A 24691-nucleotide genomic window follows, 5' to 3' on the forward strand; every position below is an offset into this window, starting at 1 on the left:
GTATTTCAGTACACGAAACTTCTCAAATTGTTCAACAATGCACCAAATAAGGAATATTTGATTTGTTGTCTTAGTTTCTGAATTTTATTTAGAAAGCAGATACTAAGCATGAGAATAGAAAAAAATGAGAAAATGATGATCTTATTCTAACCTCATTAACAAAAAACTTTAATGACTACAAAAGAATAAATCCTTCAACATATCTGAGTTGATGTCACAGAGAAAAAGAAAAACCTGAAATCTGAGAAAATAGGGGCCTGCAGAGAGACCTGGGGTCCATCAATACCATGCAATGAATGGGTCAGGTCCCACTCATTGCATGGTATTGACGATAGGAAAAAGCTAACCTGGAAATGTTTAATCAGTTGCTTGAGGACGTGTGTACTAATGGTACGAGAGTGTGAAACTCCCAGACTAGCAGGCTTTTCTTACAAATTTGGGGAAATCCCCAGACAAGTCACCCACCTGCTCTCCTGTGGTGTTGACTGAGGAGGAAGAACAGCAGCTCCTTTCAATGCTGAATCCCCATTCACTACATGTGGGAGACATTAAATTTTGTGTCCTGTGGGCACCGGTAGAATCAACTAGAACATAAGGAAACAGGACACCAAGGAAACTCTACCAGGACACACTTCCCATCTCTTTCCTGAAGAATGAAATCCTGAATCTGTGGGGTAAGTACAGTGGGTCAGAAGCTGAGGACACTGATGAAAATCCACTGTGGCTGGGAAGAGGCACTCTGACACTTGGCGAAGGGAAGGAGCAGGAACGCTTGTAAGACCATGCTTCAGAGCGAGTCTCACCACCCGTAGCTAAGAAGGAGGTTCGGTCAGAAGGTTGGAGAATGTCCTGCTGTGTCCAAGCCCCTTCACCACACAAACAATCACCAAGTACAAATGTCAGTGGGATGCACCTGCCACAGCTGAAAGACACAGGCTCTCTCTGGGGAGAATAAAATGTGAAGACCCAAAGTCAAACGGACCAAATGCACGTATCACTGGAGGAACCTGAAGTTTTTGTGAACAGAAGAAGCTGACTTCAACTCTGATAGCCATGGCAACAACACACTTGAAACCCAGCCCTGACTAGATTCCCAGAAATGTGGTTATTAAAAGCCCAGCAGAATGTATTGTGTGATCATCTCCAGGAAGAAAATAATAAATATAGGAAAATAATTACAAGGGAAATGCAAACTGGAATTCTACGTGCATTACAATTTCATTAAAAGTGAAAGGCAAATAAAATTATGTCATAAAAAAGATCTTGAGACAATTTGTCTGCACATTCATGTTTCAGGGCACAATTTTACAAAGTTTCTCTGCTAGTAGCCATGTGCTATGAGTTCAAAACATAGATCTATACAAAGAAATTAAGACTGTGAAAAATGGGAAAATCAAGATGAAGTACAGTTTTATCTTTGTAATTGCTATAATATAGAACTGTATACATCAGTAAAAGATTACATATTATATTTTATAACATTGTTAAGTGCAAACTGAGAATAAACCAGAAAGAGTGGTGAGAAGGAGGAATTGAAAGCACACAGTTACACTATCTCTGTACTTCATATCAAGGCCATCACAGTGTTTGCATTAGAATCGAATTACATACAGTTCTTATTGTAAACCTTATGGTAACCAATACTATATTTATAAAAAGTGAATTGTATAATCTGTTAATAGAGAAATAAACATCATTATAAAATGCTAATTTAAACAAAGAATGACAGAAACAAATATTAGTTTAAAAAATAGAATTCATTATAGTTGTTTTAAAAAAGAAAGACCCAACTATTAGCTATGTACAAGAAAGTTATCCTACATATTCACAAATAGAAAAAGATGGGAAAACATGGATTATGAAAATATGAACCAAGAGAAAGCTATACTAGCTGTGTAAATTTCACACAAAGTAGACATCAGAAAAAACACTTTTAGGACTTAACAGGGATTACATAGGATAAAGTTACAAGTTTTTAAAAAGACACCAAAAAAGACTCACCAAAAGTGTAATAGATGAAGAATGCACCATTCTTTGTGATTTCAGAACAAACGTGATAACAGAAGTAAAGATGTCAGTGAGACCATGCATGTAAGAGTGCACGTAAAAACTTCCTCTTGAATTTCTCCCTGTTGCCACCCACACCAGCCCTGGTCCTGGAGCCTGCTGGACCAAGCTGATGCTACAGTCAGTGAAGGTGAATCCAGAGGCTGTGCAGGAGAGGCTCAGTGAACCGCTGGGCTGTACAATTTTTCCACCTCAGACTCCACCAGTGAACTTCACACAGGTCTTCTGCAAACACAGAGGGAACAGACTGAGAACAGCCCCATGTGGAGCAGCCACAGCTGGACCTGATTCATAAAGGCCACTAATATTGAGGGTGATGAGGAGGGAAGCCCAGATCAGTGCAGACCCCACGGTGTGGACACTGAGGAAGGGCACAGACATGGAGTGGCTCCTCACCAGGGCCTGAAGGAACAGGGGATGAGCTGCCTTTCATAAGGAGGGGAGGGGACACATTTCCACATCTTTCTTTTTGTGGTCATGGGTGCACTGCTCAGCATTGCTCATCCATCCTCTGCTTCTACATTTTAGGAAGGGCAGGGTGAAAGGATTCCTGGTTCTGGACAGGGTTAATCTGCCCATTACTCTTTTTCATTCTCTAATGTGGATACTATTCAGGTATCTTCATAGCAACAAACATTATAGACAAAAAAGACAAGTAAGAACATAAGAAATACATTTTCAGAGAAAACAGACATCTGTCTGTAATCAGTACATTTAGAGCTAGAAACCAGTGTTCCTGACAATGAGGCAAAGTTAAGTTGAAATGAAAAAAAATACATATCTACACCTTGTCAGGAAGGAGTTTTATAATTGTCATTCTCGTGAGATCAATTTGCCACAAAATTATTCAACATTGGATATATGTGCTTGTGTCAGGAAGCAGTCAATGTGGAAATGTGTGCACTTATCTGAGTGAAGAGTTCACATGGAGACATGTCTGCTTGTTTGAGACAAGAGTCCACATGAGAAAATGTCTGTTTCCTGAGGAAAGAGTAAATGTAAGGACATATGTGGTGGTCTGAGGAAAGAGTCCACGTGGGGACATGTGAGTTTGTCTGAGGGAAGAATCCACATGAGTAAAGGTGTGTTTGTCTGACAGAAGAGCCCACATGTTGACAGATGTCTGTACCCATCTGAGGGTAAATGAAAGTTCAGGGACAGTGCATGCCTGAACTCAGGGAAAACTTTTCTGAACCAAGGAAAGAGAAGAATGCTCTGGGTTGTTTGCTTGTCAGGAAGAAAAAACCTGAATCACGTAGAAAATTGATTTTTTAAATTAAAGGTCTTCATTGAATGGAAACATTGTATATGCAAGTCAGGAAAATTACTTCATTCTTTCTTGCATGCATCTCATAACATTCCCACACTCCCAAATACATTATTAGATAATTTTATAAAGTCTGTATTTAATCCAGGGGTTAATGAATTGCTAAATATATTTCAATTGTATATATTTAGGTTTATATTTTCCATCACAAGATTATGAGCTTAGACAAATTAATTGTGTCATGTCTCAACCATTGCATATCACCAGAATATTCTTATTCTTCTTAAACAGAGCCTGTTTTACTTATTTTACACCCACCCTCTAAATTCCTGGAATATCCTACTTATTTGACTGTAGTTTTGGGTGTAACAGAATTTCAGACTGATGAAACTATACCGTGTAATTGAAACGACTTCACAGAAGAAAGTGGAAAATGAAGTTGCTGATCTAAGTAACTTTGAAAATAAGGAGGTTCTATAAGTTTTAATTGTAAACAAACCGCACATCGGCACTCTATTCTAGTAGATAAACATGTTTCCTACAAGGGTATAACTTTACATTTCTGATGCCATTCTGCATGTGTCCTGAAATAAGTAATAAAATGACATATGATGGGATTGGGGATTCCTCACTTTGCAGTGGGTGGTTATGGACACTCGAGGAAGGAAGGTTGGAATGGTCCTTATGGTAGCATAGCTGGGTGGAGAGTCCAGTGTCTTCTCATTTTTAATGTAATCAAGTTACAGAAGATTAGATACATAAACAGTTTTGAAGTGTCTGTAAACATGGGTTCATATAAACATGCACATTTACTAGGCCAATTGGTTGAGAGGTCCCAGAAGTACTTATACGACGTTAACAACACACATACCCAGTATCACAATATTTTATTTTAATATTATTCTTTAAAGCCAGAAACAAGGAATCTTTATTAAAATGGCTAATTCTATGTATGAAAAAGGTAATATAGAAAACGAGCTTAGAATTTATTGTAATACCAGGAAGTAACAAAGTGTTCAAAAACAGAAGGATGAAGTGGGCTGTAAGGATGTAGGATCCAAACTAAATCAGCTCCCGGTACCTAATAAAGCTTTGGCGATTTGAACAATAAAATGAATAATGCAGTATGGATCTGTTTCAGAGTATGAAATAGCTATCCATAAGCCAATACAGATATTATTAGATGATTAAATAAAGAAACAATGGGAAGAAGAACACATCTCCTTACAGAATTCTTCCAAACACCTCAGGAGGATAGTCCTCCAATCAATAGGTGAAGGTTAAACACTCATGAGTTGATTGTGGCCTGAGATTAGAGACATGGGAAAAAAATCACTAATACTGTATTTTATAATGAGACTTCAGATATAATGCCAAATACATGACGTACAAATTAGTTTTCTTTTATGTTTTTGTCTACATTTGTGCAAACACACACACAAACACACACATTTTTCTGCAATACCCCCTGATAAGGGAGAAAAAGGCAACCACACACTTGGAGAAAATACTTCCAAGTCACATGTTTGTTAAATCAATTCTTTTAATTTGTTAAATGACTTTTATAGTCAATATGCAAGTAAACTTACAACTAATCAAAACAAAACAATGCAGTTAAAAATGAACCAAATATCAGGAGAGGCATCTCACCAAAAATTATATAAAAATTGTTAAATATGAATTTTTTATGAGGGAAGTGTGCATTTATATAAATACTAGATAACATTACTCACCTATTAGCGTGGCTAAAACTCACTATTCTCATGATGATAAATGGAAATATGAATGTGGAAAAACAAGAAATATTATGCATTGATGGTGGGAATTCAAAATGTTACACGCACAAAATGAGATTCTTGGCATTTTTTAAATAGAGATAAAAATAGAGTTAAAATGTGCACTTGTGTTTGGGTTCCAAAATATTTACAACATTGATTCAGAAATTGATGTTTACAAAGATTGATTCAGAGGAAGTTCTGTATCAGATTTCTTAATTTGATTCATTCTACAATCCCTGAAATTTGCTCACAGAATAAATGTCATGTGAAAAATCTCTCAAATAACTAAAATCCCATCCACTCAAGCCCTTGTCCAAGATTCTGTCGCACCCAGTGCATAACATAGCTGGTAAAGGTGTATCTGGAAGCCTTCCAGGAGACCTTCACTGAGGACCCAGGCTTCTTCACCTCTGCCCCAGACTGCACCAGCTTCACCTGGGAGTGGGCACCTGTGGGGAGGACACAGGAATGAATGAAAGCCCACTTGACTGAACTCAATCCCCTTCGGGAACCCCTTACCTGTACCTACTGCCACCAAGAAGAGGATCCTCCAGGTCCGGTCCATAATGAGGAGCTGTGCTCTCAGGGGCTTCTCTGGGGGAGGGATGTGGTTATTGGGTGATGCTCTCAAGGCTGAGATATATCCATATTTACCTCCGTGGATCTCAGATTATTCATATATTCATGAGTCAGAGCATTTCATTGCTCAAGACTCTGATTCAGGATAAGAAACAGTAGATGAATGACACATCAGCCTTACACGAGTGGGATTCTGATGGTCCAAGCCCTAATCCTGCTTAAAGAAACGGATGCCCTGCTCCATTAACAAATTTTTGTGGCCAGACACCCTTTCACTGAAAAGCAAGCACCCAGAGGACATGCTCCTCACTGTGAACCCACATTTGATTAGCATGGAGACCACACGGAGGATTTCTGGAACCATCACTCTTCATGACACTGACCAGGTGCTGTGACCCATCCTGGTCCCATCAGGCACCAGCCACAGCTCATTGGTGACTCTGAGAAGGTGACAGCTGATGTCCCACGTGAGTGTCCAGCAGGTCCCTCTGAGATCTGCTGGGCGCTCCCGAGACAGTGTCTCCAGCACCTGCCTGGCATGGTAATCCACCAGGATCTTCAATAGAACCACCCTTGGTTTACAGATTTGCCCCGTAATGCATAATTAGAGTTGATTTTCTCATCTCACAGAAAATAGGAATCAAAAGATGGAAAAGAACTTTAGAGTTCTTTATGAACTCACTACTCCAAAAATAATTGTCAAGGAATTTGTGTTTTGAATAAGTCTGGGTTTTATTTCCTACTCCATTTAATAGGATTTCATGAAGTGTTTACGTACTTTCAGTTCATGTCCATAGATCCTCATCTTAACGTATTGGTTTCTGACTCACTGGGTCTGTGTACCTGCCACACTCTCAGATCCATCACTGCCCTGTCAAATGCACAATGTGGGCAACATTACCTAACATGGAAATCTGAATTTTTTTATTCATAGAAATATAGTGACTCCCACAATTCTGTATCCATTCAATTAGTAAAACCATTCCTATCATTTATATCATCACTATTAAGATATTTATTGTCCTAGAAACACACTTTAAAAATAGTTCTCGTTGCCTTAAGTTATATGAATGGTTCCGATGTAACAGAATATTTAAAGGCACATCAGCAGCTGGTTGAACACTTAGTTTTGTTGTTGTTGTTGTTGTTGACAAAGGAAGACACAGGCCCTGAGAGGAAACTTCCTCCCCATCCTTCTGTACACCTGCTCTGGGGTTGGAACCTGTGCTTGGTGGCTCCTGAGTGCCCCCTCCAGCCCAGCCTTGCCTTGCAGTGAGGTTTCTGCAGTGGCTGTGACCTTGACCAGGCGTCTCCAGGGGAAAAGCTCTACTTTCATCTTTACTCCCTTTTGTGGTTTCAGTGTCCCTGGACTATTTGCTTACATCTTACCTGGATACATGTTACCTGGACTATTTACCTGGATTTGCTTACATCTTACCTGGATTATTTGCTTATCTTACCTGGATTATTGCTTACGTCTTACCTGTCTATGGACTATTTTCTTACATCTTCATATACTCATGGAAGAATGGGGGAGGGATCTGGAATGGAAGATTTGTCTTCCTTCACATAGGATAAGGTTCTGGAAAAGTTATTCCCTGTAGGAACTTTTGGAGAAGGCTCCCAGCATATTTTTCAGTAATTAAACTTCCCCACTTCTGACCCAAAGGAAACCTATTTGGATGTATTGTTTCAAATCTGGAGGTTTCTGGAGGGAAAGTCCAGAAGACTGAGGAGTGTATGGCCCTCTGGAACTGTCACTTCACCCTAGTCCACATCTGTCTTGCAGTGCTTACCATGTAAGTGCCCTCAACAGCGCTATATATATATAAATATATAAAGTGTGTGTGTGTGTGTGTGTGTGTGTGTGTGTGTGTGTGTGTGTGTGTATGACACTTCCTTTACTGGAACAGAAACAGCAGAAATATTTCTGCAGCTTCTGTTCCAGTAAAGCTAGTGGACATGCCTGTCTCCCCAGTTTTGGGAGTGGGCAATTTTTTATTGGAATTTCATTCCTTTGATGAATTCCCAAAGGTACTGAAGATCAGATTGTGTAGATACCTCTTGACTTAAGAATGAGGGTGATGACTTTTGTAATCTTTACATTTTGGAGCAAAGACCAAAAGTGCAACCAAAGGTCCTCTTCATGTTACTGGAGCGAGGATTCTAACCTGATTACATAGATGTGGTACCTGGTCTGACATAAATGAACAGGCAAGGCAACAGAGAAATGACATGGCAGGAAGTTTATGAAAAGTCTCAGCAATTTTAATTTTCTTCTGAGGAAGCAGAAACTGTGAAAGTAAAACAGTGTGACTGGTCATGTCTCAGGTGATGTTCTGTTCTGGAAAGTATCTCCAGTCCTGGGCTGGATCTAGTGGGTGCACCTGGGCACCCAAACCTGAAATAGTGGCTCTTATTCCTTAAACACAAGACATTTCAATGAGAAAGCTGTTCTCAGTTGAGCTTCAGAGCAGGGAGGAGGAGATGGAGGTGTCCTTGGCTTCTCAGAATTACTGAAGCTTGAAGACCAAGGCCACCTCTGACAAGCAGAAATCCACTATAAGCGCATCACATCAGCTCTGTCTTCAGGAATCTTTAACTGTGTGGGAGGTGAAGGAATGTAATTTATTCCTTTCTGCTAAGGCAGTGTGCTTCAGAGAAAATAAATTGAAAATTTAATATAGTTTTTTGCCATAATAGGGGAGAGAATATGAATAACTCATAGCAATACAAGTGCTCACTCCAGAGCCTGCAGAAGGAGCAAGTGCACAATTGACAGAAGGAAGCGCCCTGCCCAAGAAAGCAGGAGCCCTAGAATCCTTCCCTCAGAACTGCCCTCCAGATGCCACGTGTCAGTGGAACCTGGGCCCGTGCCTGGGATCTTGTGTATAGTGTGGAGAGCAGAGCACAGCTCCATTCCTCCTCACTGTGTGGCCTGGGATGTGACCTCTTCCTCTGAGCTTCATTCCAACTAGGTGATAAAATGAAATAACAGCCTTAACTTTACCTGTAACCTTTCTGGTAAGAGCCAGTGATATTCAGAATTGTTATCACTATTGTTGTCCAAACCCTTAAATATCATGAAAATACCTGTGTGACCCCTCGTCTCAGACCTCAGATGACCACCTCGCAGAGAGTCACCTGCTTTGTTTCTGTCACAGACATGTTATTAGAACTGGAAAGTATGTGTACCTTGTTATAGAATTTATCTTAGTTATGTTACACTGGATGAAGTTAGAATTAGTGACAGAAGTTTAGCTGATGGGATATCTAAGCAAACTATCGATGGTGTGTCTTCATTTCTCTCTGCTTATTATAGATAATGTGAGAGGAGAGAGAAAAATTAAAGGGAAAACTATTGACCAATAGTCAGGTGTTTTATAAACAAAGGAGGTTTTCACATCTTTAAATTAAACCCCATTAAATTAAATAAATTAAGGAATTTTAAGACATTTTTCCACATTCTAGATACATGTCTAATACAGAGTTAGTTAAATGCAAAAAGAGATTAACACAGAAAATGGAAATTCAGCAACAGATAATTTTGCCAAATAGGCAGATTTAAACTAGTTTGGAAATTTACCCATATATTCAAAGAATAAACTCCAGATTCAAATAAGAAATGATAAAATGTCTATGTTTAATGACTGGTTGAGAGAAGTTTGAACGAACATTATTTTGATGAATCATACATCAATAATAAAACTTTGTCCAGTGGTCCACATTTTCAAGGGGCTGCTTGAGTAAATCGTTTCTACCTCCCCTACCTGTGATTTCTGGCAGAATCTATCATCCTCTAAAACCCAGGGACCATTAAGAACAGAGACAGAAGCTTGAATACTACGAAGTTTTGAGAGACCCAAATTACTGCCTGGACTGATTGGTGAGGGTGATCTCTACAAGCCTCGTCTTTGAAGAGTGTATGGTGGCTTTTGTTATAATGAACAGGTAGCAACAAAGACAGTCAAGGAAAATGAAGGAGGAGGGGAACATGGTCCAAACAGAAGAACAACATAAAGATCCAGAAACTGATATCAATGAAAAGGAAGCATATGGATTACCTGGAAGAAAATTTAAAGTAAATGTCAGAAACAAGTTCAATGAGCTAGTGGCAGCATGCAAGAACAATGTGAGAATTTTAATAGAGATAAAACATTTAAAAGATGACTAAACAAAAATATTGATGCTGAAGAATACAATAAGTCAGCCAAAAATTTTAACAGAGGATTTTAGACAAGACTAGATCAAGTAATAGAAGAAACAGTAAACTCAAAGAAAGATCGTTTGAACTAATAGAGACAGAGAAGAAAAATTTAAATGAAAGAAATAAAAGGAGTTAAAGACTTATGGGTCTTTAACACACTGAAAACTAAATTATGCATTGAAGAGTTATGCAAAGATTAGATAAAAGGGGTAGTGAAGGAAGAGGGCGAGACAGAGAGACGGAGAGAGAGAAAGGCAGAAAGGTTTTCAAAGAAGGAATAGCATAGAAATTTTCTAAATCTGGAGAAGCAAATATTCATCCACATCCAAGAAGCTCTATATATTTTAAATAAGGTGAACCAAATGAGAAAGATCAGAGATAGTATGAAACCACGTTGCTAAAAGGAAAGGTTTTTGAAAACAGAAAGAAAATGAGCAGATTTAGCAGATTTCTCAGCAGTAGGTTTTCCGTTCAGAATGGAGAGGAATTATATTTGATAATGTATGGTTTAGTGATAGAGATTATTTCGGAAAATGTGTTTCTAGTCAATGTCATCATTGTGCAAGCATCATAGGGAGAACTTACACAAACCTGTAAAGAATACCCTACTACACATAGGCCATTTGAAACAGCACAAAGTTTCCAGACAACCAGCCTGTACAGCGTGTTACTGCTCTGAACACTAGGAAACTGAAACGCCGTGGTAAGTATCTCTCTCTATCTAAACACATATAAATATGGAACACCTTTAGTGAAAATACAGTATTACAATGTTATGTGGCCACAAGCATACATAAGGTCTATTATTGACTATAACATTGTTAAGTAGCACATAAATGTATTCAAATGGCTGGGGGAAAAAAACTGAAAAACAAACAAAACTCTGCCAACCAAGAAACTTTACCATGTAAATCTTTTTGTAAAATAAAGGATAGATAAGACCTTTCCCAGAGAAGCAAAAGCTAAAGGAGTTCTTCAACACTGGGCCTGCCTTAAATAACAAAGACTCTCAACTAGGTCTGCAAAATAAGGATATAGTTGCATCAGCTCCATTCTGGCCTCTGTCATTTGATAGTTTTGTGTGAATTTTCTTTCTGTTCTTTCAGGACTTTCTTTCTCTCTCAACTTCTAACTCCGTTCTCCTTTTAATTCTCAGTTTATTGAAAAGATTCATATTTAGTTAAGAACACTAAAACTTTGGAAAAAAATTTCATCTTAACCCAACAAATTTAATTAACGGTCTTCACGGATGCCCATCTGTTTTTTCTTGTTTTGTTTTCCTGTGGGATATGGCCCTTGTTTCTACTTCAGTCCAGTCCTTATTTCCATACGCATGAGGCATCCAACCATCACACACCCAGGAACATCTTGGAGGAAGGGACGCTACCATCTGCCTCATCAGCCTTCAGGTGCACAGTGGCTATTCCTTCAGCTGTTGTATGTGCTTTAGGGCTTTCCATTTAAAAGTGTATTTCACTATCCCCCAAATAAAGTTCCTGGACCTTAAAAAGTGACGTGGTGTTGGGGGCATTGACATCCAATTTTCATTGTAAGTCTCTTCTGCCCTTGGTAATTGAGGAAGACTGGGAAGAAGGGAACAAAACTCAGACCTCATGTAGCTCCTCATTTAGCAATAGATTAAGTGCAAATTTAGAAAGTTGAAGACATAGAGTGATGTTGGTGTGGTTTTCTGTGGCATACTGAGGAGTCAGCAGAAGATGGTCAGTGGTCAGTCTCCATCCAGCTGGTATCCATTGTCCATTAGTTAGGTCTTCAGAAAAGATAAAAGACAACTTTTGTGACAAAGCCCCAAGGGCTTCATTAAAACACTTTGCCCAGAAATTGGCCAAAAGGGACATGACAAGTGTTTATATCACAGCTACTATTTTTTGCCTACTTTATGTAGAAATATGAGAGATGTGCCCAGCCTCAGGGGGCTGATTCTCCATCCAGGGGACAGCGCTAACAGTGTTATGTAGTATTAGTAGGTCTGGGTCTTCCTAAGAAGACAACACGGAGTGGGTGGCTTAAACAATAAATATTGATTTTCTTACAATTCTGAAGTCTGAATGTTGAAGATCAAGGTGCTGGCAGGGTTGGTTCTTGGTGCGGCTTCTTCCTGGCATGCACTGGGGCACCTTCTAATACACTGCGTGTCCCCATGGCCTCTTCTCTGCGTGCACGTGAAAAGTGAGAGGTCTCTGGTGTCACTTCCTCTTCTTATAAAGACAGCACGTCTATTGCATTAGGTTCTCACACTTCTGACCACATTTAACCTTAATCATTTCATTAAAATTCAAATAGAGATCCTTTGAATTTAAGGCTTCAACATATGAATTTCAAAGAAAGAACAATTCAATTGATGACACAAACCAAGAGATGGTGAGAAGCATTAGAATATATATATTTTTAATCACTAAAGAATAATGGGCCATGCAGGAACTTGTAGGAAAGTTCCTAGTAATCGGTGAAACCTCAATTGTAAGAGGAAAATGTGCCTTCCTCCTTTCTTTTCTGGCAGAAGAATGTGGGGAAGCAGAACCACAGATATCAAAGAAAGAGGAGCCCTGGGGACAGCTGAGGTGCTGGTGAGGAGGGAGAGCACTGAGCAGATGAGGAAGCCCCGCCCTCCCTGCACCTGCTCCTGACCCGGCCTCCTGCTCTGTGGGCCCCGCGCGCCCCCTGCTGGTCCTGAGCGGCACCTGCGCCCGCCCCCTCCGCCTCCCTGCAGGGAGGTTTGTGTCTGGGCTCACACTCACCTCCCCTCACTGTGTCTCTCGCACAGTAATACACGGCCGTGTCTGCGGCGGTCACAGAGCTCAGCTTCAGGGAGAACTGGTTCTTGGACGTGTCTGTTGAAATGGTGACTCGACTCTTGAGGGAGGGGTTGTAGTAGGTGCTCCCACTACTACCATAGATATACCCAATCCACTCCAGCCCCTTCCCTGGGGGCTGGCGGATCCAGCTCCAGTAGTTACTGCTGATGGAGTAACCAGAGACAGCGCAGGTGAGGGACAGGGTCTCCGAAGGCTTCACCAGTCCTGGGCCCGACTCCTGCAGCTGCACCTGGGACAGGACCCCTGTGAACAGAGAGACCCACAGTGAGCTCTGGGATCAGAGACAGCCTCCCATATCGTCATATCTGCATCCCCGAGACACTCACATCTGGGAGCTACCACCAGGAGGAGGAAGAACCACAGGTGCTTCATGTTCTTGCACAGGATGTCCGTGACTCTCAGAGAGCATTTCCCATGTGAGCTGGACCCTGAATTTAAGGAAATGTGTGGTGGTTTCCTGTGGGTGCCTAAGTGAGGATTTGCATATGGGTGGTGCCTTTGTATGGAGAGGTGAAAAGGGATGAGGGAGGCCCCAGGCTTTGGGGCTCACCCTGAGAGGAAGATGCTGGCTGTGTCCTCTAAGAACTCAGTTCTCTTCCTGGGGCGTCCCCTCGCCAAGCCCAGAGTCCTCTTCTTCCAGGTAGGGAGATGTGCTGAAGGAGCTGGTCTGGGAGATGAGTATTATCATGGATCAGGGATAGATTTTGGAATAGGTTCAATGCTGTTGTACCCTTGAAGATTTATATGAAACCAACCAAACATCCAGGTTATCTAAATTGTCAAATCTCCATTCAAAACATTAGGGCAGCAGCTAAATATATTCATCACAGTGAATTTATACAAACCTACATCCATGCAATGTTTATTGTAATTCAGAATATCCAGCGTGGTTAGTGGGAATATATCTGTCCCGGAGAGTGTGTCATTTAAAAGAAAAACAAAAACAAAGCAAAACAAAGAAACATCTGAGACCTTCCCTTTTGTGACCGTTTGAAATCTGGGATTCTGTCTGCAATCTCAGGAGAAGGTAGTGGGACGTATCTCCAACCGTCTCAATGTGTGATGCTGAGAATGTGGCCTGACCATTACACACTTCTGTGTGAATAGATGTAGATTGGGGATCACAGTGACAATTTTAGTCAAAATCTATAATAGGTCCGCACAGGAGCATAGTCTCATCATCAAGATTAGTGCAATCGCCTTTCCTGGGAACAAGAGAGGACATCTGTGAGCCCTCCCCTCTGAGAGCACAAGGAACTCTGGTTCTTCCCTGACAGGTCACACTTCTGAAACATGGCTGGACAATGACACTCAAGCCCAGAGTCCTCACCCACATATTTATCATGTCAGGTACACCTGTGTCTGAAAGACTTTCTCCTTCATTGAATTGCATGAACATACCTTAGAGTTTGCGGTATTGCAACTTGGGCATTTGACATTAGTTTGGTGAATTATATAATAAATAATCTATCTCCATGGATGTGGGTAACAGGAGAGTCATCAGAAGTTGGGTGTGTTTTAACATCAGGACAAACCTGGGCTGTCTTGTTAGGACTGAACAAGTGAGCTGACCTGTGGGACAACAGAGGAAAAGACACAGAGCCAACATCCAGAGCCAGGTGAACTCCTGACCTACCAGGTGGTCTCTGGACATTTTGTTTAAACAGATCCAGAAAGACCTTCCTCACCATCACGAGAATTATGAACATTGAGGGAAATTGAGATAAATTTTTATTTACAGAGAATAATTCATAGGCTTGTAGACATCTATGTCAGTGTGTACAGGATTGCTAGGATATGCTCATACACAGAACAGAAGAAATAATTCTATTTCATGGAAAGAAAACCAAAGAGCTTCTGAATTGGTAGGGATTCTTTGCCACAAATGTGTCAGGTCACTAGATCATGTTATGATGCTGTAGGTAACATTTCCCAACCTTGTCCTGGAGACAAAATGCAAAAGAGTAAAGATTCAAGTGAGATTCCTTTGAAAAATATCAGTAAGGAACAGGCGAAAAGAAAGGAACCATTATGGAAAGAGTGGTAATGAAATGAAACAGTAAATTCCATGTGGAGGTGACGGGGAAGTTCCATCTGAAAGCTCATTTTCACCTCTATGGGTACCGAGCGCCCCCTGCAGCCCAGCTCCCACCGTGAAGGGAGGTTTCTGTCTGAGGTCTGAGTGAGCCGGAGTCATTGTGAGCCGCTCAGAAAAGCAGCCTGTTCCAGGGTGTGCGGAGTCCTCCTGAGTGAAGAGGTGCTGAATATACACACGTTTCACTGCCCTCATTGTGTTTTATTCTCCAGACTCTCTTGCTGTCCAGATTTGAACACGTGGAGTATTGATGGAACTCGTCATGACTGGGAACTTTTCAGTGAAGATGTAGGTAACATATTTGTGTAATTAAATTTGGATTGTGAAAATATTATTATCCAAAATGTCAAAGTCAGAACCTATTAATTTTTTCTTTTTTATATTTTACAGATGAAGGGTTCTTTGATTTCCCAGGCTGGACTGCAGTGTCATCTATTAATTTTATAGCATAAAAATGATCAGCCCAATTTATGTAGTCATGTTATCTCCATCAGGGATTTAGGTCCATGTGGCCTGTGACATAGCTCTAATCACAGAGGGAAGAGCAGTGATTTGTTGAGTTGATGCTACTTTTTCAGAGGGGAATTTAAACAATCAACTCCTCACCTTACCCAGTCTATTTTCATAACTGTGCATGACCCTTGGAAATGCAGTCACCATTTCTTACATAATGGGAGTTAACTGTGCCATGAAGGTAACAAGAAGACGTGTAAATTTCAAGTCTGGGTAATAAACTGTTGAATTACAAAGCCTGGAGCCAATCACATTCTGGCATCTTGTTTAATTAGTTGTGAATTTGTTTTCAGTTGTGTAGTTCAAGTTCCCATAACTCACTTTCTGCTAAAATAGTCACATATGATAATCTTGAGATATTAAAATGAAAAAAATAACTAATTTCAAAATGAACCCAACTTCCAGGAGAGATGAAAATTCCTTTGTGGTGAAGGGTGTGAAGGGTGTGAAGGGTGGAGACATGGTTGAATACTGAGGTTGTGTTCACAATTGTATTATTTTAATTAGGGAACTTCTGTACATGCCTTATATTTATTAGAAATTCCCTTTGAGAACCTTGATCTAACATAATTCGTTGATGGATCACACAAAAACAATGAAGCTGAAGGTTATTGAGCAGGAATCGCATTACAAGTTTAGCTTTCCTTTAGAACACATTCCTCTACCTGATGTGGAATTAGCCCAGGTGCTCTGATGAGAGCTTGTCAATTAATCAAAGACCCACAAATGGGCACATATGTGTCTGGAACAGGGCATGGCTTTGGGATGCTTTGCAAACAAACTGGCTTCTGACATCTTCTGGAAAACCCATCAAAATGGCAAGTTAAGAATCTCTTAGGAGCACCCGTCTACCCCACGGTCTTAGCTAATATAAAAGTGGAAGTCGATGAAAAATGAGATAAGATGGAAATTAAACTGCTGCACCACTGCCTCAGTTCAGCACAGCTGCCTCCTCCCTCAGGGCTTCTGACACTCTCAGGATGTGGGTTTCCACATTGTGTCTCTCATATAGTAATGCACGGCCATGTCCTCAGCCTTTAGGCTGCTGATCTGCAGATATGTGGTGCTGACAGAGGTGTCCATGGAGAAGACAAACCATCCTGTGAAGCCCTGGGCATACGTTGGGTTCCCAGTGTAGGTGATGATCCATCCCATTCACTCAAGCCCCTGTCCAGGGGCCTGTCATACCCAATACATACCATAGGTGGTGAAGCTCTAACCAGAAACCTTAAAGAAGACCTTCATCGAGGACCCAGGCTTCTTCACCTCAGGCCCAGACTGCACCAGCTGCTGCACCAGGAGTGGGCACCTGTGGAGAGGAGACAGGAGTGGGTGAAGTCTCACATGACTGGCCTGGTTTCCTCCTCAGCCCGGGGACTGGGGAGCCCCTGACCTGTTGCTGCTGCCACCAAGAAGAGGATGCTCTAGGTCCAGTCCATGGGGAGGAGCTATGATTAGGGGCTTCTCCCAAGGAGGGGTGTGGTTGCTGGGTGATGCTCTCAGGGCACAGATATCTATATTCCCCTCGGCGATTTGCATATTCATGAAGGATGGTATTGTATAGCCCAATTCCTGACCCAGTATTAGAAAGAGTAAATAGATGACACATGGACGACACAATTGTAGAAGCTGAGGGTTCAAGCCGTAATCCTGTTAGAGGCCATGCGTTCCCTACATATCCCTGAACTCTGTGTTGACAGAGCTTCCCCTACTGGAGAAAAAGCTCCCCCAGGACACGCACCTCACTTTGAATCCACATTAAATAATCAGGGGCAATTTAAACCATTTGTAGACCTTAATATATGAATGCGTTATCTGGGAATGAGTGTGTTTGTCCAATAATTGCACTTATCTGTAAGAAAGGAGCTCTTCCCTGACCTTCAGCTGCTTACCATTAAGATATCTTTCAGAGTTTGACATCACCATTGTAAAAGTCGTTCTCATTACAACATCCAGTTTGGTAAATGTTCACAATTGAATGGGATATTTATATAAACATCAGCAGTCCTTGTGAACATTGAAGCCATTGGGTAATTTTTTAACCCTTACTTTCCTCTCACCTTGCCCTCTTTTGCAGTCACCAATGTCTATTACTTTTATCTATGTACATGTGTATGCATTGTTTACATTACAAGAGAGAAAATGTATTTTATATTTTTTCTGAGTTATTTTATTTTGGATAATGTCCTTCAACTCTATTCATGTTGCTATGAAAGGCACAATTTCACTTTTTGTGGCTGCATACTATTCCATGATTTACATATATCATATTTTATCTAATCATCCATTGATTGACACTTAGATAGATTACTTGATTTTTCTATTGAAAATGGTGTTGCAATAAACACAAGAGAGCAAGCAACATTTTCTGATATAAAAGTTTGCTTTTGGGAGGAATATGCCCACTGGGAGGGATTACTGGGACAAATGGTAATACTAATTTCAGTTCTTTGAGAAATCTCTGTATTGTTTTTCATAGAGTTTATACTAATTTACATTCTCACCAAGCATGTATAAAGCATTACTTTTCATATGCGTCTCTGCCAGCACCTGCTGTTTTTTATTTGTAATAACAGCAATTCTGACTGGTGGAAGATGCCGTATGATGTTGTTTCTAATTTACATTTATCAGATGATTGCTGATGCTGAGTATGTTTTCTTATTTGTGTCGGCCACTTCTGTGTCTTCTTTTGATAAATGTCTGTTTTTGTCTATTCTTTGATGAAGTTATTTGTAATTTTTAGTTGACTTATTGGAGTTACTTATAGATTTTATATATTAGCCTTTTGCAAGTTGAATAGATTCCAAATAATTTTTACCATTTGCGGGTTGTCTGGTCACCATGTTTTCTGTGCGGAAGACCTTTAGTGCAATTAAATCCTGTTTTCTGCTTCTGTTTTTATTGCATTTGCTTTTGAAGTCAAGTCATATTTTATTTGCTTAGACCAATGTCCAGAGGACTGTTTTTAGATTTTGTTCAAGTATTTTTATAGTTTAGTTTATAAATTAAAAACACTGAATCCATATTCAGTTAATTTGTGTCCATGGTGATATGGAAGTCTCGGTTTATTCTTCCACATAAGGCCATCTAATTTTCTTGGCACCACTTATTGAATAGAGGGTTGTTTCTCCAGTGTATATTTTTGTCAGTTTTTTCAAAGAGCATTTGGTTTTATATATTTGGTTTTCTTTCTGGACTCTCTATTTTTTTCTATCAGTATCATGCTATCTTTCTGATTACATTCGTGTAGTATAATTTGAGGTCAGTGCATGCAGTGCTTCTAGTTTTGGTCATTTTGCTTAGGACTGTTTTGCTATTCAGACTCTTTTTTGATTCTGTGTGAATTTTAGTATTGTTTTCTAAATATGTAATCAAATATACTGGTCATTTGATAAAAGTAGTGTTGAATCTGTATAATGCTTTGGACGGTGTGTTTGTCCCTTTTGCATTCCTATAAATTAATACCTGAGGCCAAGTGATTTACAAAGAAAAGAGGCTTATTTGGCTTACAGTTCTGAAGGCTGTGTGAGAAGCATGGCCCCAGGATCTGCTTTACAATCACGGTGGAAGGCAAAGGGGGAGCAGGCTGTGTCACATGGTGAGAGCTGGGACGTGAGTGGGGAGGAGAGTTGCCAGGCTGTTTTTAACAATCAGCTCTCATAGTAGCTAAGACAGCAAGAATTCACTAAGTGCCATGGGGTGGTTCCCAAGGCATTCCTGAAGGATCTTTCCCCATGACCCAAAACCTCCCAGTCGGTCCCACCTCCAACATTGAGTATCACATTTCACCATGACATTTGGAAGGGAGAACATCTAAACTATATCATTGCAGTCTCGGGCCCAAAATTCTCATGTCCTTGCATTGCAAAATATAATCATCTTTTTTCAATAAATCCCAAAATCTTAACTTGGTCAGCCTCCAACTCAAACGTCTAAAGTCTCATCTGAGCCTTAAGGCGACTTCCTTCCATCTGTGAGCTTGCAAAGTAAGAAAATGTGAAAGTTGTGTATTCCAAGGTGCAGTGACGGTGCAGGTGTTGGATCAATTATTCCAATCCAAAAGAGATAAACTGGCCAAAGGAATGGCCAACAGGCCCCCTACACACGTGAAACCCAGTAGGGCAGATATTAAATCTTAAAGCTACAAAATCATCTCTCTTAAATTCATGTAATTCAACCAGGACACACTGGGACAAGGGTTGGCTCCCCAAAACCTCAGTCAGCCCATCGCTGTCGCTTTGCTGGGCGCAGTCCTTGGAGCTCCCTTCACGAGTGAGTCAAGTGCTGTAAGCTTTTCTAGGTTAAGGGTGCAGGGTGCACAAATACATGAGTTCTGAATCAATGACAGGAAGTTTTTTTTCCATGTTGTCTATGAGTTTACGGTTTCAGGTATTACGTTCATCTTTAGTTGATTTTTATATGGTGTTAGAGAAGGCCTAATTTTATTTCTTTTTATATGGATGCCCAGTTTTTACATCATTATTGAAAAAACTATCCTTTCTCTACTGTGTGTCCTTGGCACACACCATCAGGAAGAGACATAATGGAGAAAATACATAAGATAAATACTCCTGATTAACATAAATCTAAAAGTCCTCAACAAAATACTAGCAAATAGAATACAGAAACACTCTTAAATTTAATACAGCATGATCAAGTAGGCTTTACCCCGGAAGGCAAGGTTCATTCAACATCCACAATTCAGTAACTGTGATTCACCATGTGAGCAGAATAAAAGCAAAAAACAGGATTATCTCAACAGATCCTGAGAAAGTGTTTCATAGGATCCAACATCCACTCATGACAAAAACCCTCAACAGACTAGCATCAAAAATACCTCAAAACAGGCCGGGCGCGGTGGCTCAAGCCTGTAATCCCAGCACTTTCGGAGGCCGCGACGGGCGGATCACGAGGTCAGGAGATCGAGACCATCATGGCTAACATGGTGAAACCCCGTCTCTACTAAAAAATACAAAAAAACTAGCCGGGTGAGATGGCGGCGCCTGTAGTCCCAGCTACTCGGGAGGCTGAGGCAGGACAATGGCCAAACCTGGGAGTCGGAGCTTGTAGTGAGCTGAGATCCGGCCACTGCACTCCAGCCTGGGCGACAGAGCGAGACTCCGTCCCAAAAAAAACCCAAAAACCTCAAAATAATAAAAGCCATCTATGACAAATTCAGTCAACATCATGCTAAATGAGCAAAAGCTCAAACACCTTGAGAACTGGAACAAGAGACAGATGCTGTCTCTCACTACTCCTATTCAATATAACACTAGAAATCCTAGTCAGAGCAATCAGGCAAGAGCAAAAATGAAAGACAGCTGATGTGGTCTGGATTTGTGTCCCCACCCAAATCTCACGTCAAACTGTAATTCCCAGTGTTGGAAGTGGGGCCTGGTGAAAGGTGATTCGATCATGAGGATGTGTTTTCCTCTCTCAAGCTGTTCTGGTGACAGAGCTCTCAGGAGATCTGGCTCCAAAGTGTGTGGCACCTCCACCTTGTCTCTTCCTCTGCCATCCAAATAATGCACAAATACATTACACTTAAAAGTTTCCTTGTGTTCCTCTGCAATTCCTCCTTCCCAATTATTTTCTTCCCCCATCATATTCTGAGTCACTCATTCACATTTAATACTTTAGTTTTGAGTTCCATTAATTGATTATACAGGAATTATATAGTATGTGTTTTATTTGTGTGTCTCCTTGCTTGTCATAACTACTTGTGATGCAAAATGTTGAGCAACAACAATGTATTGATTCTAATGATGGATGTTATTACAATAAATTAGCATGCCATTACTGTTTATCTGTGTATCTTCTTGATACTTGTATCATTTCTAGTTTCCAAGTATTACGCACAGAGGTGCTACTCAGCTTGGAGATGTAGGCATCCCACAAAAATATATTATTATTCTTACAACAACAACTAAACTTACTGATCTGCAAATTAGCACATTTTCTTAAACACATCAGAATTTTCACGTTATAAGACAAACAATGTATCTGAACTCTGAAGAGCTATAAGGACTTGCAGGGAAATAAACAGGAGCAGACGATAATCTTTTCTGTGGCAGAGGCTGCCAAATGTCATTTAAGCTAGCACAAGATTAAAGTAGACATATTCATTGGATGGTTTCAAATCTGTGTGATAGTGAAGTTATTGTTTAAATTCTCAGAGTGTATACAGTTGAGGAATTCCTCCTGCTATTGAACCTTTTTCTTCAGTACTGGGGACACATCACAAAATGCTCCAGCCTCTACCCCTTGGGACGGTGCTGTCTGGGAAAGCAAAACAGCAACTACAGCTGAAATGCATCCAGACACACCTCCCCATCACCACTACCTTGCAAGAGAAATTATCTGCAGAGGTAAAGCCATCAAAACTGCTCTTCTACAGACACTGGAGAAACCAGTAAGAACTGGGAGGGGACAGAGGAATGCACCAAATCCCTGTCCAGGCCCACCTCCCATCTCCCCTCAGGAGTGATAGGCTTTTTCAAAAGGTAAAGGCAGTAAAGAGGAAACTGAAGACATCACTATGGGAAGACATAGTGGCTGCTGAACGAACATATGAATAAAAATGAAGAGGCTGGGCCCAGTGCCTAACGCCTGTAATCCTAGCACTTTGGGAGGCTGAGGCGGGTGGATCACCTGAGGTAGGGAGTTCAAGACCAGCCTGACCAACATGGAGAAACCCCGTCTCTACTAAAAATACAAAATTAGCCTGGCATGGTGGCACACGCCTGCGATCCCAGCTACTCGGGAGGCTGAGGCAGGAGAATCACTTGAACCCAGGAGGGGGAGATTGCAGTGAGCTGAGGTGGTGAAACTGCACTCCAGGCTGGGCAAGACAAGGGAAACTCCAGCTCAAAAAAAAAGAAAAGAAGAGAAAAGAAAAGAATTGGCTGAATTTGGCTGAAAGGCCCTGGAAACCTAGCTACTTGCTACTCAGGAGGTTGAGGTGGGAGGATTGTATGAGCCAGGAATTTAAAATCACAGTCAGCTATGATCACACCACTGCAGTCCAACCTATGCAACAGAATTAGACCCCATCTCAAAAGAAAAAAAAATTAATTAAGAATTTTACACAATTGTAAAACTACTCAAATAGAAGAAGTTAAACTGTGCATCCTCACATATCCTCTGGCACTTCTGATACTTTGAAGAAGACAGGTGACCTAAGACCTTCAGAATAAGCTGATGATCTCAAATCATGAAAAGCTTCCACACAAGACATTGGACCAGAATCCTTCTCCATATCCTCCTCCTACTCATTATTCTTTATTTATATTCAGTCTTCTCATTTTCTGCAGACCTGGCTGTTGTCCACCCATATTGGACTCTTGTCTCTTTTCTTACTCACCATTTGCATACTTGTTATTTAGAGTAAGTCACACGACTCTATGTTTAGGCCTGACCGCTGACAACTTAAGGCTCTTTCCTTCATCATCTCTTTTTTCTTAAAGCATACAAGGTAAATCTACCTAGAAATCACAGGAGCTCCCTCACTTGATGCCAATTTGACCTTGAAACCCCACAAAACCCTTACTGGAGGTAGGATGCTCTCCGCCGCACCCCACAAAACCATGATAAAAACCCCGAGCTAGTCTCCTTCCCTGCTCTACCAAGACACATTGGACCTTCATGAGAGACCTGCCCTGCTCTCAGCAGACTCCTCAAGGAGGCAGGTAACTAACATTTCCATACTCACTTGGTGTGAGTGTGTGGCATAATCAGACTCAACATCCACAGAACACTTTAGTCGAGATCTCTTGGCATTTGCATGGTGTCATCTACAACGGATGCTGGGAGCTCAGTGTCATGGCTCCTTCCAAAGGACATGCCTGCCCCCTGAGTTAACTCCAGGACACAGTTGGACATGCCTCCTGGGGTTTGAGAAGCTCCCTTCATGTACTGAAATCCTGTCATCATGTTCTTTTATTCTAGTGTTTCCCTAAAAGTATAGTGAGACCCAGGGTTCATTCATGTGCATATTCAGGAGTCTCTGAATTTTTATGTTTTTTATTTATCTCTAGCACCTTTTCTACCAAATTACATATTTTAAAATTTGCAATATTTTAAAGAGGTGAAATTAGCAAATAAGAATCTTTACATAAAGTGTACAATTTTATAAATATTGACATAATCCTCACTTTTCCTAACAGAGAAAAAATAAATTATCCTAGGAATTTCCTTTTGCTCTCCTGTAGTTTCTCCTTTCTACACCTTCTCTTCTTGTACCATGTCCACAGTTAACTACAGATGTTTTTATGCAACTTTAAGTTCATTTTTACTTTATAGGAATTATAGAAGTGGAATTGTATGTATGCACTTGTATTTGTTTGCCTTATTTTTCTTATTCAGGTACTTGTTACTTTAAGCATGGTGTTGAGTGTGTCCGGCAGTACTTGATTGTAACAGTGGGTATTATTCCAGTAAATGAATTTTCCACAATTTGTTTGCCAGTTAAGCTGCTGACTAACACTTGGATCGCTTTTGGTCTCTGGGTATAATAAACAAAGATGCTACTTAGCTTAGAGAAGTAACCAGGTGAGAAACACATGGTTCTTATTTTTACATAACATGAATAGCAGGCAAAGTGGAAAAGCTGCACATTAATCAGTGTGCTTCAATATATCAGATAATCAAAGTTGGGGAGCTCTGTGCATTTATCAGTTTGTGTGTTTTTGTGTGACAGAGAGAAAAGGGAGGAGAAGAGACTAAGAAAAAGAAAGAGACCCCACCTGTTTGGACCGTAATGTATGAGGTGCTCAAGTAAACACAGGGACTTGGTGCGTGATGGACAAGGTCCACGTAAGATGGAGAGGACAACTTGATGCACCTCCATATGGGTATATATTGGTGTTTACATGAATGCCATTTTCTAATCATATGAACACTCAGACACATTAGAAAAGATGTAGTGGAGGGTCTGGTGGTGAAAAATGATGGTGAAAACAATTCACATCTACAGCCCCTTTTCTGCCCTGTTGCACCTGCCCCAATGCTGAGCCTTGATCCTGCTCATCCTGACCCCTGACCATCATCCTAAGCTCCCGTACTGCCCGAGTGCCCCCTGCTGGACATATGCACCCCTGCATTGAGGTTTGTGTCCAGGCTCACAGTAAAGTCCCCTCATTGTGTCTTTTCTTAAAAAATGCATAGTTGTGTGTTCACCGGACACAGCTCAGCTGTAAGAACTGTTTCTTGGATGTGGATATGGACTCTTGAGAAGTGGGTTGTAATTTGTGCTCCCTTCACAACCCTCGCACCGGATCCACTCCTGTCCATCTTCTAGGGGCAGATACAATTCTAGCAGGAAGCACTGGTTATGACGGGGGCTCCAG

The 24691-nt window shown here is 40.8% G+C and overlaps 1 protein-coding gene, 1 long non-coding RNA gene and 1 gene segment (V, D, J or C); 1 reads left to right on the forward strand and 2 right to left on the reverse strand.

Moving 5' to 3' along the window:
* Positions 1–24691, reverse strand: part of LOC720890 (immunoglobulin heavy variable 3-48-like) — a 109134-nt gene that overhangs the window by 33894 nt on the left and 50549 nt on the right.
* On the reverse strand, positions 4860–13179 carry LOC720452 (immunoglobulin heavy variable 4-59). Its single transcript, XM_028852088.2, has 3 exons — positions 13062–13179; positions 12658–12978; positions 4860–5561 (listed from the first exon to the last, which is right to left on the reverse strand). The coding sequence occupies exons 1-3, from the start codon at positions 13105–13107 to the stop codon at positions 5398–5400; spliced, it is 531 nt and encodes a 176-aa protein (XP_028707921.2). The 5' UTR covers positions 13108–13179; the 3' UTR covers positions 4860–5397.
* On the forward strand, positions 13260–15667 carry LOC144330506 (uncharacterized). Its single transcript, XR_013396767.1, has 3 exons — positions 13260–13375; positions 15043–15118; positions 15221–15667. It is a non-coding gene; the product is annotated as an uncharacterized LOC144330506 (long non-coding RNA).

The sequence above is a fragment of the Macaca mulatta genome, chromosome 7 (genome assembly GCF_049350105.2).
Source record: "Macaca mulatta isolate MMU2019108-1 chromosome 7, T2T-MMU8v2.0, whole genome shotgun sequence".
NCBI lineage: Eukaryota > Metazoa > Chordata > Mammalia > Primates > Cercopithecidae > Macaca > Macaca mulatta.

Excerpts from the sequence above, each read along its gene's own strand:
- LOC720452 (XM_028852088.2), bottom strand. The coding sequence starts at position 13,107 with ATGAAGCACCTGTGGTTCTTCCTCCTCCTGGTGGTAGCTCCCAGAT. Across the intron at positions 12,979-13,061 it reads CCTGGTGGTAGCTCCCAGAT|GGGTCCTGTCCCAGGTGCAG; the intron begins GTGAGTGTCTCG and ends CTCTGTTCACAG. Across the intron at positions 5,562-12,657 it reads GAGAGACACAGTGAGGGGAG|GTGCCCACTCCCAGGTGAAG; the intron begins GTGAGTGTGAGC and ends TCCTCCCCACAG.